The sequence below is a fragment of the Panthera uncia genome (genome assembly GCF_023721935.1).
Source record: "Panthera uncia isolate 11264 chromosome C1 unlocalized genomic scaffold, Puncia_PCG_1.0 HiC_scaffold_3, whole genome shotgun sequence".
NCBI lineage: Eukaryota > Metazoa > Chordata > Mammalia > Carnivora > Felidae > Panthera > Panthera uncia.
The window spans coordinates 15399031-15411059 of NW_026057584.1; the positions used below are offsets into that span (position 1 = coordinate 15399031).

At 40.8% G+C, this 12029-nt stretch overlaps 1 protein-coding gene across 2 annotated transcripts in view; it reads left to right on the plus strand.

Annotated features, from left to right (window-relative positions):
- FARSB (phenylalanyl-tRNA synthetase subunit beta) overlaps positions 1-12029 on the plus strand; it is a 72225-nt gene that overhangs the window by 19565 nt on the left and 40631 nt on the right. For both annotated transcript variants that reach the window (XM_049615838.1, XM_049615839.1), the window contains exons 8-14: positions 676-746; positions 2206-2267; positions 3191-3242; positions 6654-6715; positions 7185-7392; positions 7870-7950; positions 11083-11175. In XM_049615838.1, coding sequence (XP_049471795.1) covers positions 676-746; positions 2206-2267; positions 3191-3242; positions 6654-6715; positions 7185-7392; positions 7870-7950; positions 11083-11175 — 629 coding nt within the window. The remainder of the gene's footprint in view (positions 1-675; positions 747-2205; positions 2268-3190; positions 3243-6653; positions 6716-7184; positions 7393-7869; positions 7951-11082; positions 11176-12029) is intronic.

A 12029-nucleotide genomic window follows, 5' to 3' on the forward strand; every position in this document is an offset into this window, starting at 1 on the left:
TTCTTTCTCATTGCCACGTAGTACTCCATTGTGTATATAAACCACAATTTCTTTATCCATTCATCAGTAACCTGCTATTTTATAGTTAAAACTTCTAAGCTGAATTTCGGCCCTCTTTTTCTCAGTCCTGAGGGCTTGTTTGATGAGGCAACTTGAATGTATTCACAAAATTTAATGATCTCAAAGCCGTAGACGTTACCCTTTTGGAGGGGAGAAGGTTTAGTTGATTCATGATGAGAAGAGTTTCTTGTCCTTGAGGTCTTAGACTTGAGCTGTTACAGTGATTCAGAACCTGAGCTTCAGAGTAGCTGGACTGAGACCATATCGTAGCCTTGCTGCTTCATGGATTGGGATCAGGGTCAAGGAGCTCAAGCTCTGAGTGTTCGTTCTACCTGCAGCTCCGGCACAGGGTTGTGGCGAAGGTGCGAGGAGACGGCTTCTTCCGGTGCCGGCAGAGCAGCTGGTGGGCTGAATGCACTTAGTAACAGCTGGTTACTGTTTTGATGCACCTGCTTGCAGTGGGGGCTTAAAATAAAAGTTGCATTTTCACCTTACCTCTGAGATACCAGTTTTTATCGTGTCCTAATTGAAAATGTCATTCCTGTGTTGGAGAGCTTTTTTAGTGCACCCGTATTTCTGAAACTGATTGTTTTTGTTACCTTGTGTTTGTTGCAGGAAATCATTCCAAAATAACTGTAAATACTCGAAATGTATTTATTGAATGCACAGGAACGGACTTTACTAAGGTAAGTGAAACAGATTCCACTTTTATACTGTCGGACAGGACAGATTTTATTTCTGGCCAAGACCTGAACTACAAAATGTTGATTTCGTAGATGGGAACATACTTCAGAAATTTAGAAAATTAGAAAACTGTAGATGTTCTGTACTTGGTAATGGTGTGTTCATTTAATCAACAAACCTTTAATGAGTACTTCTGTCTTTCCAGTGCTGTGAATTTAATGAGGTACAAGTTTCTTGACTTTAAGGAACTCATTCTGGTGGGAGAATTAGCCATATACCTAACTGTAAAATTGAGAAATGGAATAAAGTGTTGTATAACTTGTTTGTTTTGGTTGGCTTAATTTAAATGCCGAGTAATTTGGTGCCTTGTGTACCTGGTAATAAGTTTTTAAAAATGAACTGGCTATAAAGAAGCGTTATTTAGCAAGATGACAAAGGGCATGTGCATGTGATGATATCTAGAGTATGTAGAATACTAGTTCAGTCACTTTTAGTAAATACATATATTAGATTGCTATGAAACACCCCCCACCCCCGATTTCTTTACACGGGTTAAGTAAGGCGTAAGGTGAGGTGGCAGGTAAGCAAATTGGGAAAGATAAGCTTGAACGGCAGGAGAAGCCTGGCCTGTAGAAATAGGGCAGATAAATGGCATCTAATACATCTTAACAGGATTGGACACCACTGTAAGGTATTTCATTTATAACTTTTATGGGCCATATTTGCCGTCAGAAATCCTAGAGTGATAACGGCTTACACTGTTTACCAATTAAAAAGAATTCATATGTTAACAGACCTTTAGGTAGCTTTCCTAAATCTTACATTTAAACAGTGAAGGGTATGTAAAAGCAAAGCCTATATCCCGATAAGTTTACTGTATTTTTTTCTGAGAATATTTTTCCAGTTAAAAACTTTAAGAAATCTGTATGGCCCTTGCAGTGTGCCAGGCATTGCTCTCACATGAAAACATTTAATCTTCATAATAACCAGATGAGACTGTAGGAATTTTATTGTCTCCATGTAACAGATGAAGACGGAGAACTACAGAGATGGTAAGGAACTGGCCCAGAGTCCGGTTACCAGTGAGTGGTCGAGCCAGGAGTCGGGCGCCTGGCTGCAGAGATCTAGGACACTGATGAGGTTTACCCCCAGACTTAGCCGTTTGTCTCCCTTGGAACTTGGTGAACCCAAGGGGGAGGGCCGGGGGAAGTAGATGATTTGTTTCAGTCATGGATTGTTAACTCTCCGAGAACTGAATAAATGCAGACCACCTGAAGGTACGGCTAGGCCCACTTTAGCTCACCAGCTCTTATTCCACTCCCTTTTTTAGAATGTATATATAAAGTCTCATTTTTAGATGTTTGAGGACTAAATTAAATTTTCACTTCCATCTGAGTGAAGAGAGAATATATCTGTAGATGACAACATTTGTCTTTTCCTTTTTTTTTTTTTTTTTTGCAGGCAAAAATAGTTCTCGATGTTATTGTCACCATGTTCAGTGAATATTGTGAGAATCCGTTTACGTAAGTTCATTTGACACCTTTATGGACAGCCTGTTGTTCTGAAGGCAAAGCAGTGAGGCCTTGTGCTAGACGTAAAGACGAAAAACGTGGCTCTGGTGATTAGAATATATCCTCTCTTTGCGGGGGCTAAGATCCGAACATAAATGTATAAAATAGAAAGTGATAAGTACTTTAAAATAAATTTCCGTGACGTTCTGGCTGTAAGGGCAGGTTATTGCCAGCTGAGGCACCTGGGCAGACCTTGTGGAGGCAACGAAATTCAAGCTGTGTTTAAGGATCGTTGGATTTGAGGGTGTAAACATGGAGGGGCAGCTGAGGAACAGCTAAACAAGTAGGGAAGCACGTATGAGAGCAAAGCATTCATCCTCTATGTGTCACTAAGATCTCTGCATTTTTTTCCAGAGCCTGTTGTTGACTTAGACACCATTTAAATGGCCCTTGCTGCGTATCAGCATCGTTGTTCATTCAAGTGTTCGTTATAATTCAGAATAGCTGCGTCACTGCAGAGCCCACGCCTGAAATGGCGCGGCAGTGCCGGTTTTGTAGCTTGATGCGCCCCGGAGCGGTTGCGTAGCCGGCTTTCGTGGCCTAACACAGCACCCTGGTGAAGGCTGGAATGTGTGCGTCCGTGTTGGCGGGGAGCCCCCAGGGGAAGCGTGCTTTGCAGCACCGAGAAGAAAACGTCAGGCGTGCGCTGCCCCAGGAGAGATGGGAGCCACGGGGGGAGCAACAGCAGGGGGGCGGCGAACGCAGGGGGATTGATCCAGGCGGCAGTGTTGGAACGGGAATGGATTGAATGTGTTGAGGCTACTGTTACAGGCCACGTGAGAGACTTGTGAGCCATACGTTCATTTCTAGAACTCCCTGCCTTTTTTTTTTAAGTGTTTTATTTCTGGCTTTCTCTTTTTTTTTTTTTTCCTAAGGGTTGAAGCTGCTGAGGTAGTTTTTCCTAATGGAAAATCATACATCTTTCCAGTAAGTATTTAAGAAGTGGACTTGATAACACAGGTGGTAACAATAATGGTGCTAGAGTGCTCGTTGTATGTCTGTCCGTCCACCCACATGCCAGGCGCTATACTATGTGCATCACATGGACATAATCACATGACCCTGTGAAGGCGGGTGCCGTTATTATGCCCTTTCCCAGATGGAGTTAGAGACCTTCAGATGTTAAATCGCTTGCCTCTTGCTGTTAAGTGGTAGAGCTGTGTGACAGTTGGGCTTCAGCCACCAACTCTGTTGTATGACCACAGTACGTGGCCAGAATTCCTCTGATTTCTTCTATTAGCTAGTTAACTGGGTAATTTATAGTCTGACCCCTTTCAAGATAACTCAGCCCTCCAAACCTAATTAATCTGTTCACGTTTGAGTTAACAGTTGCTAAAGGCCATCACTGTAACTAAAAATTCCGAATGTATTAGCAGGACTAAGGAATAAGCACGATTATTGTCCAGACGTAGGATCTTAGTAAAAGAAAAAGAAATCTAAACCAACATTATTCTTAACTGACTGGGTTTTTTTCTTCCCCTAAGATGGTTTTATAAATAAAGATGACCATTCCAACACATGACTGTATTAGTCATTTAGTTGTGGTTATGATTCAGTGAGGCCATTCTTTAAGCTCTTTTTCTTTGGAATTTTCACTATTCCTCCGTCACTTAAGAAGTGGGTCACAGCCTGGAATAGTTTCTACTATTTAAATAGCTTTTAAAGTAGATGAAACCTGCTGAAGTCAGAACACCCCGTCCTGAAAACATGAGTAATTTAGCATCCTATTTTATTCTAGAATATTGATGATAATTCAAAATAAATGTATAACTATAGAAAACGTTGAAATTATGGGCAGTATCAGTTAAAAATTTTTAGTGGCTGTTAGCTTTTGTTATATAATTCACTGATATCTTAAGACTTAGTGACTTAAAACAACAAAGATTTGTTCATGGCCATGAACAATAGAATCATGATTCTGTTGGTCAGCTGGGTAGTTCTGGTCTGAGCTGGCTTGGCTAACCTCTACCAGCCTTGTTCCGGGTCATCAGCTGGTTGGTAGGCTAGCAGCTAGATGACCTTTGATGGCCTCGCTCAAGTCTGCTTAGCCTTGGAGTACCCAGGTCAAGTGTCTGTCACACCCAGCAAGGTAGTTTGGTCTTTATTACATGGTGGCAGTTGCAGGGTTCCCAGCAGCGAGAGAGAGCAAGTCCAGTGCTTAAGTATTTTTAAGCATGGTATCCTGTTGGCCTAAGCCAGTCATTTTGCTAGATTCAAGGAGGGTGAAATAGACTCTCATTTCTCAGTGTGGGGGCCTCAAGTGTTATATTGTGAGACCATGGATGCAGCAGAGTTGGGAAGAATGTGGCCGTTTATATGATTTACGACAGTAGTACTTGGGATTAGCCAGAGAGAGCTTTTTAGTTTGTTTTACAGTGATGTCTCGAGTTGAGAAAAGTTTTTTTCTCTTTAATGTGAAGAACTGTCAAGTGTTTTTTGTTTAACTTTTTTTTTAATGTTTATTTTTGAGAGACAGAGACAGAGTATGAGCAGGGGAGGGGCAGAGAGAGAGGGAGACACAGAATCCGAAGCAGGCTCCGGGCTCTGAGCTGTCAGCACAGAGCCCGACGCAGGGCTTGAACTCCTGGGCTGTGAGATCGTGACCTGAGCTGAAGTCAGCCACCCAACCGACTGAGCCACCCAGACGCCCCAAGAATCAAGTATTAACAAAAGTGAAATATGTACTTTGAGGAAGAAAAAGATACGTTAAAATTTGGTTGACTTTTCTCATGTAGCTAATTCCTTGAATTTGTTTGCATTATAAAGAGGTTTCATAAATTTGAAATGATGGGATTTCTGAACAGGAGTACTGTATCAGTGTTGTCATTTGTTAATTTATTTCCTTATAAATGTAGATTAAAACAGCTCTTCTCAGATTGTCCTCCCAGAAGAGAATGACCTTCTGAGGAACTGATTGTTCCTCATATGAATTAGCATGTTTTTTAAAACACTTTGGAAGTTCTTCCTAGTCTTCTGTTATTTCATATAAAAGAATAAGAGGACGTGAAAAGATAAGTGGAAGGCAGTGAGAGAGGCTAGTGGTTAATGGTGTGAGCCTTGGAATTAGGCTGCCTGAACATGTCAGTTCACGTGTTTGTTCATTCGCTACTTGGACACACTTACTCATTAATTGTATACCAAGTGCTTATTCTCTTGTGAGCATGTTTGTAAGCACCGGGAATATAGCATCACAACCTCAGCAGCTTACCATTGTTGTGATCAGGGAATAGTTACTCATCTAAAATTTACTATTCTCGTTTTACAAATAAGAAATCTAATAGTATCTGTTGTGAGGGTTAAGGTTAGTATCTTCAAAGTGTCTTGTACTGTTTAGTTCATATTAACGACTCAGTGAAGGTTGTTTCTGTGGCGGTCATTAGCATCTGGTTTTGTACTTTTTAAACCCTAACGTGCAGTCACATCAGCTCAGGATCTTGGTATCAGATCTGGATTCAGTAGATCCATTGTCACTGCTCCCAGCAACAAGGCCGAAGAGTCTGCATTTCTAAGAGGCACTTGGGTGATGATGATGCTTCTGCCTGAGAACTGCATTTTGAATGGCAGGGCTCTGGCCCATTGTCCTTACTTGGATCAAAACATTTTTAGATGTATAGCCTTTTTTGTTAGTGGTAGTTATACTTTTGAGAGTAATTTAGTGATAAGAAACATTCATAGATATGTGTGCAAAGGTGCCGAAAAGCCTGAGTTTTATACATATTTGTTCCTACCTAACGTGGCACAGTTATGTGCTGTTTGAAGGGGAGTGAGTACCAATTTATGAGATGCTTCCAGCCCTACCTTCTAGAGCAGATTGATGGTCGCTAGGACTGCCTGGGGGGGCCTGGTCGCATTCCCCACCAGAATAAATGATAAGAAAGGAGTTTCTTTGTAACACTTAGATTTAGCTTAATGGTGATATTTGATAGTACACGGTGGTATTTGAACTCTTTCTTGGTCGTATACACCTGCTTGCATGAGAGGAGATTCAAAATCCTTAGGATTTATAAGCATCTTAGAAATGATGTACCAGGGTTTTATTGTAGAGAGTGGTGATTGATCATCTAAGAGAAAAGTGTTTGACATTTTATATTTCTGAGAAGTTCCTGTTGTCTAGCAAGTAGAATGTTCAGTTATGAACGTAATGTAGCAGATTTATTCCTCCATAATGTTTTCGAAACGTTATGTTTATTTTCAGTGTCTCGCTCTAACAAACGGTTTTTCTAAAAACAACGGTTTTTTGGGAGGGCAAACTGCCACAGTAAGATGACGTAAAATTAGAGTCTAACACTGTAGCTGACAGGGAATGATTGAAGCTTCTCAAACTTTTTCTCTTTGAAGGAACTGGCTTACCGAAAAGAGATAGTGAGAGCTGATCTAATTAACAAAAAAGTTGGAATCAGGTAAGCTTTGAAAACATTTATTTACTGTTGGAGAGAATTCAAGAATGAAGTACCCACAGGACTTTAATTTTTCTTGGAAGAATGCTTAGGGTTTTCATATCTTTTCAGAGTAAGTGATAATAACTCCTCTGTTGTGATATCTAGTGTCTAACGGAACTCCAAAAGAAAGGTGATACTTAGGGTATTTTAAAACAAAATATAAACATTTTAAAAAATTTTTTAATGTTTATTTATATTTGAGAGAGACAGAGACAGAGTGTGAGCAGGGGAGGGGCAGAGAGAGAGGGAGACACAGAAACAGAAGCAGGCTCCAGGCTCCGAGCTGTCAGCACAGAGCCCGACCCGACACGGGGCTCGAACTCAAACCATGAGATCATGACTGAGCCCACTGAGCCACCCAGGCACCCCAAAATATAAGCATGTTTTAAGTAATCCAGTGAAGTTTATGGATTGTACATTCCTGTTTCAGAGAAACTCCAGAAAATATTGCCAAGCTTCTAACCAGGATGCATTTAAAGTCAGAAGTAATAGGCGACGGGAATCAGATTGAGATTGAGATCCCTCCAACCAGAGCTGACGTTATCCACGCATGTGATATTGTGGAAGACGCAGCTATTGCTTACGGATATAACAACATTCAGATGGCTCTCCCGAAAACATACACCATAGCTAATCAAGTAAGATTGCACCCTTAAATAAATATTCCTTATTGTGAGAGACTGATTATTGAATGCCAGGAAGGTTTTGGGAAAAACAGAACATAGGAATTAAGTAGCCTTTGGACATGCTGTGCCATGAGAGGCATTTGCTATGGAGAGGATACAAAACAGATGCCCAGTGGATTAGAGTAAGTTGAAAACTTGTGATGGCTAGTACTTGAAGAAAGACAGGTTTCGAGTTTGGAGCCCTTTTGAATCTCGAACTGGGATATTCATTTCCTCAACCTGGCCTGAAGGCAGAAGTTTGGTGTGGGAGAGGTCAAGCGGGGGTTTGTACATCTGTGTAGGAATAGTGGGGTAGTGGGGCGGTGGGGAGGGCTAAAATGGGGGTGCTAGCGGTATTAGGATGGGAGGGGGTTTTCCTTTTAATGACGTGTTTTGTTTAAACCTTTTGTTAGTAGGACATTTTATTGAGGTGAAATATCTTTCTTCCAGTTTCCTCTTAATAAGCTCACAGAGCTCCTACGGTATGACATGGCGGCCGCCGGATTCACCGAAGCGCTTACCTTTGCTCTGGTATGTCCTGTGTGCTTTTCTGTGCAGCTGATTGTTGACAGTGAATCCCCGAATTACTGTATTCTCCGATTCCTGACACGAACTTACAAAAGCCAGACTGCTAACATTTCCAGGTTCTAGAAAAATGTTTTCACTTGAGAACGTACAATTTCTAGTGAAGAAATGTTTTCTTTTTAGTCACTGAAAATCATGAAGGACAAAACAGTCTTAAATGACAGATAACTGTGTATTTTTTATTAGCATGGAAATGTTAAGGGTTGAATTCGCAATGAATTTCATAACCAGACTGATGAAGTTAGAATATTTAGTCTTAATTTGGTTGTGTCTGTGCCCACTAGATGCCGCCCTGGTTAAGGGTTTGTGGACTGTTACACATTAAACTGGTCTTTGAACATGTTCACAACATTTGCTTTGAGTTGAAAAGCTGACATAAAAGGCTTGAATCAGGAAATGAATTTTATTACAAAATAGAAGGAAATCCCCTTCCCCCTGCAGATTGACCATTTGAAAAGAATAAAATATGTATGCCGTTTATAGTTCCTTCTTCTCTTGCTGAGCATTTATGTGGTGCCTACAGTGTGGTTCTTGAGTATTCAAGCAAGCTTCTGCTTAATGACGTAGGGCAAAACCCAAACCAAAGGAAAACAAAACTAATTCGTTTTCTCCCCTCAACTCGACTCCAGACATAGACTTCTCAGTGTTGTATTTACAGAAGGCAGGAGTGGGGGCTACGCTACTACGTATGTGGGGAGAGGGAGATGCAACCTCTCCGGGTCCTTTCAGTGAGCATTTGTATTTGTAGGATGCTAACAGGGGAAGGGATCTCACGTATCTTGTCGGTCAACATTTTCATTTTGCTGATTCACTAGTCCTTTATTTAGATTTTAAATTTGTTTTTTTAATTGTTTTTAATGTTTTATTTCTTTCTGAGAGAGAAACAGAGCATGAGCTGGGGAGGGGCCAGAGAGAGGGAGACACAGAATCCAAAGCAGGCTCCGGGTTCTGAGCTGTCAACGCAGGGCCTGACATGGGGCTTGAATTCATGAACCTTGAGATCATGAGCTGAGCCGAAGTCAGACGCTTAACTGACCGAACCACCCAGGTGCCCCAAGAAATGTATTGCATTTTATTTTATTTAAAAATTATTTTTTAACATTTATTTATTTTTGAGAGAGCAAGACACAACGCAAGCAGAGAAGGGGCAGAGATGGGGGAGGGATGCAGAATCCAAAGCAGGTTCCAGGTTCTGAGCTGTCAGCACAGAGCCCAACGCGGGACTCGAACCCACGAACTGTGAGATCATGACCTGAGCTGAAGTCGGACACTTAACACCCAGGTGGGTGGCTCATTCAGTTAAGCATTCGAGTTTGGCTCAGGTCATGATCTCACGGTTCTTGGGTTAGAGCCCTATGTTGGGCCCTGTGCTGACAGCTTGGAGCCTGGAGCCTGCTTTGGATTCTGCGTCCCTCCCCGCTCTCTGCCCCTCCCCTGCTCATGCTCTTTCTCAAAAATAAATAAATCTTAAAAAAAAAATTTAAATGAAGTGATATAGGATTGATTTGAAAGGATTCAAAACCTGCACAGAACCATGTAGAGTAAACCATAACTGTTCCCTTCTGTTGGCCCTCTGGATTCTAACCCTATTTTCCTCCCCAGAACTAACTGCTGTTTAGACTTCGGCATGTGTGTTTCCCTGCCTTTTTGCAGAAGTAGTGTTTAAAAAGAAAAAATTTAAACTGCTTCTAATCTCAGTCCGTTTTCCTCCATTGTTGTGATAAAGTACAAGGTCACTCACATACCTACCTATGTTGCTGTGCAGAACGATGTGTTTTTTTTTTTTTTTTAATACAGACGAGTTCTTTTTGAGAGTAGATTGCATTATTTAAATTGCATTTCCTAATTCATCACATTATATCTTGTTATAAAACCACCTCCGTGTTGTAGAGAAAATTTGATTATTCCCAGTATGCCTGCCATGATTCTCTACCTCTGCAGCCATGGCAGATCAGGGAGCTTTTTTCTGCTCTGCCTGGATGTGGCTTCAGTATCCCTCCCAAGAGAGCATGGCAAGAATCATTAGAACTGGCATTGACATAAAATCTGAGCCCATCCGTGTTTCTTTTTCCCCCCAAGAGAAATGCAGACTAACTAGCCCTTGAAGACCATTTGGTAAAATAGTGCAATTAGGCAACATCACCTAATGTTGGAGATAGTTCAGTACCCTGATGGTACATCAGTTTTCATGTTAAGTTTTAAACTCCTTTGCAGCAGTTAGCATTAATATGTGATACTTGTTCTTAGTAATTTATTAAGCATCACTGTTAATATTTCTTTGAGCGCTTAGTTTGTGCCAGGTGCTTTATTTGCATTATCTTGTTAACTCATTTGTTAGATGTAATGCATCTAATAGTGAGTTTTATTTTCATACCTTCTGCCTATCATCCTGGTTTTGTGACCAGCCTCTTTCTCTGTTTGGTGGGTGAGTGCTTAAGAGTTTATTCCTCAGAGCTTTATCAAGCACAGATGCACAGAAGTTAAATGATCAAGTAGAAAGAATGTTGGGCAGAATTCAGGCCGCTTGAATTCTGCTCTTACTCCTGTCATTCTACCGTAAGTCAGTATGTATTTAGCAGACATTATAATGGTAATCAAAACGAAGCCATAGGAACACCAGGAGAGAGAAGTTGGAGTCACTAGGAATATATCTATGGAAGAGGTAGAACTCTGTTGGGGGATGGTAGTAGGTAGGTTGGGGGAAGGCACTTAGGGTAAAAGGAAGGAAGGAAGAGTGTAAGATTCAGGGAATGGGTAGCTAGTTGTAAGAGACTAGACTGGTAAGTGAGAGGCTAGCTTAGGAAGGGCCCAGATACAGTTATAGCACCATCAACATGTGGAAAACTTACTTTGCCTCTGTATCATAGATAGAACTGCTTGTAAAAGAACTGTTAATGTGAAATTATATCTGCTGTGACCCTGAAGTAGTTGATACATGTATTCTTTTTTTTTTTTTTAACTTCTTTATACAGAGAATCTACATTGCTACAAGACCATAAGTTGACTTATAGCCTTAAATATTTTGTATATTCAATTTAGTCATTGTTTTTCCTTATTTATTTTGTATGTACTTCTTAGTGCTCCCAAGAAGATATTGCTGATAAACTTGGTTCGGACATCTCTGCAACAAAGGCAGTCCACATAAGTAATCCTAAGACAGCTGAATTCCAGGTGAGAATTCTAAGTAGCTAAGAGTCTGAGTAAATACTGAGAGGTGGTACAGAAGTTATTATACTTCAGATAACAAAGTCTTAGAGCTTTTTAAAAGTCTCTTCTTGGATAGAGGATAGTTGGTTCCTGCATACTTTGTTGACAAATTCTTAACACCTTTTTGTAATCTTTTCTTGATTGATGTACAGTGGGTCTTTGCTTGCTCTGTGCTGTGTAGCCCAGTCTTACCTGAACTTTCCATTTCATTCCTTTCAGATCAGTTGACTTTTTAAGTACTATTTGAAGTTTTCATCTTTTCTACCCATTTGTAGTAAATGAGTCAGTAACTATTCACAGTACCTCTGTGAAGTCATTCACTTTGAAATTAGTTGCTACATCAGTTTTTGACTAAGCCGTCTCCATTTTTTTTCATGGTAATCCTTTAGTTCAATGGCAGTTTCACATAGGGTGTAGGAATATGTCAGTGCGAATGATACTACCTTAGTAAGTGTTAAATGATTTACATTGTAGACTATGATATTACCTCGAAACGCTCTTTTATAGATTATGATACCTTTGCTTATTAATGACCTTAAACCATCTCCCCTCTTTCCTACTGGCTCGCTCTCATTCTGTTTTGGTTACAGGCGCAATTCTTGATGATTTTTCTTTTTTTCTTTTAAACTTTTTTAACGTTTTATTTATTTTTGAGAGAGAGAGAGTGCATGCAGGTGAGGGGCAGAGAGAGAGGGAGAAACAGTCCGAAGCAGGTTCCAGGCTCTGAGCTGTCAGCACAGAGCCTGATGCGGGGCTCGAACTCACGAACTGTGAGATCATGATCTGGGCCGAAGTCGGATACTTAACCGACTGAGCCA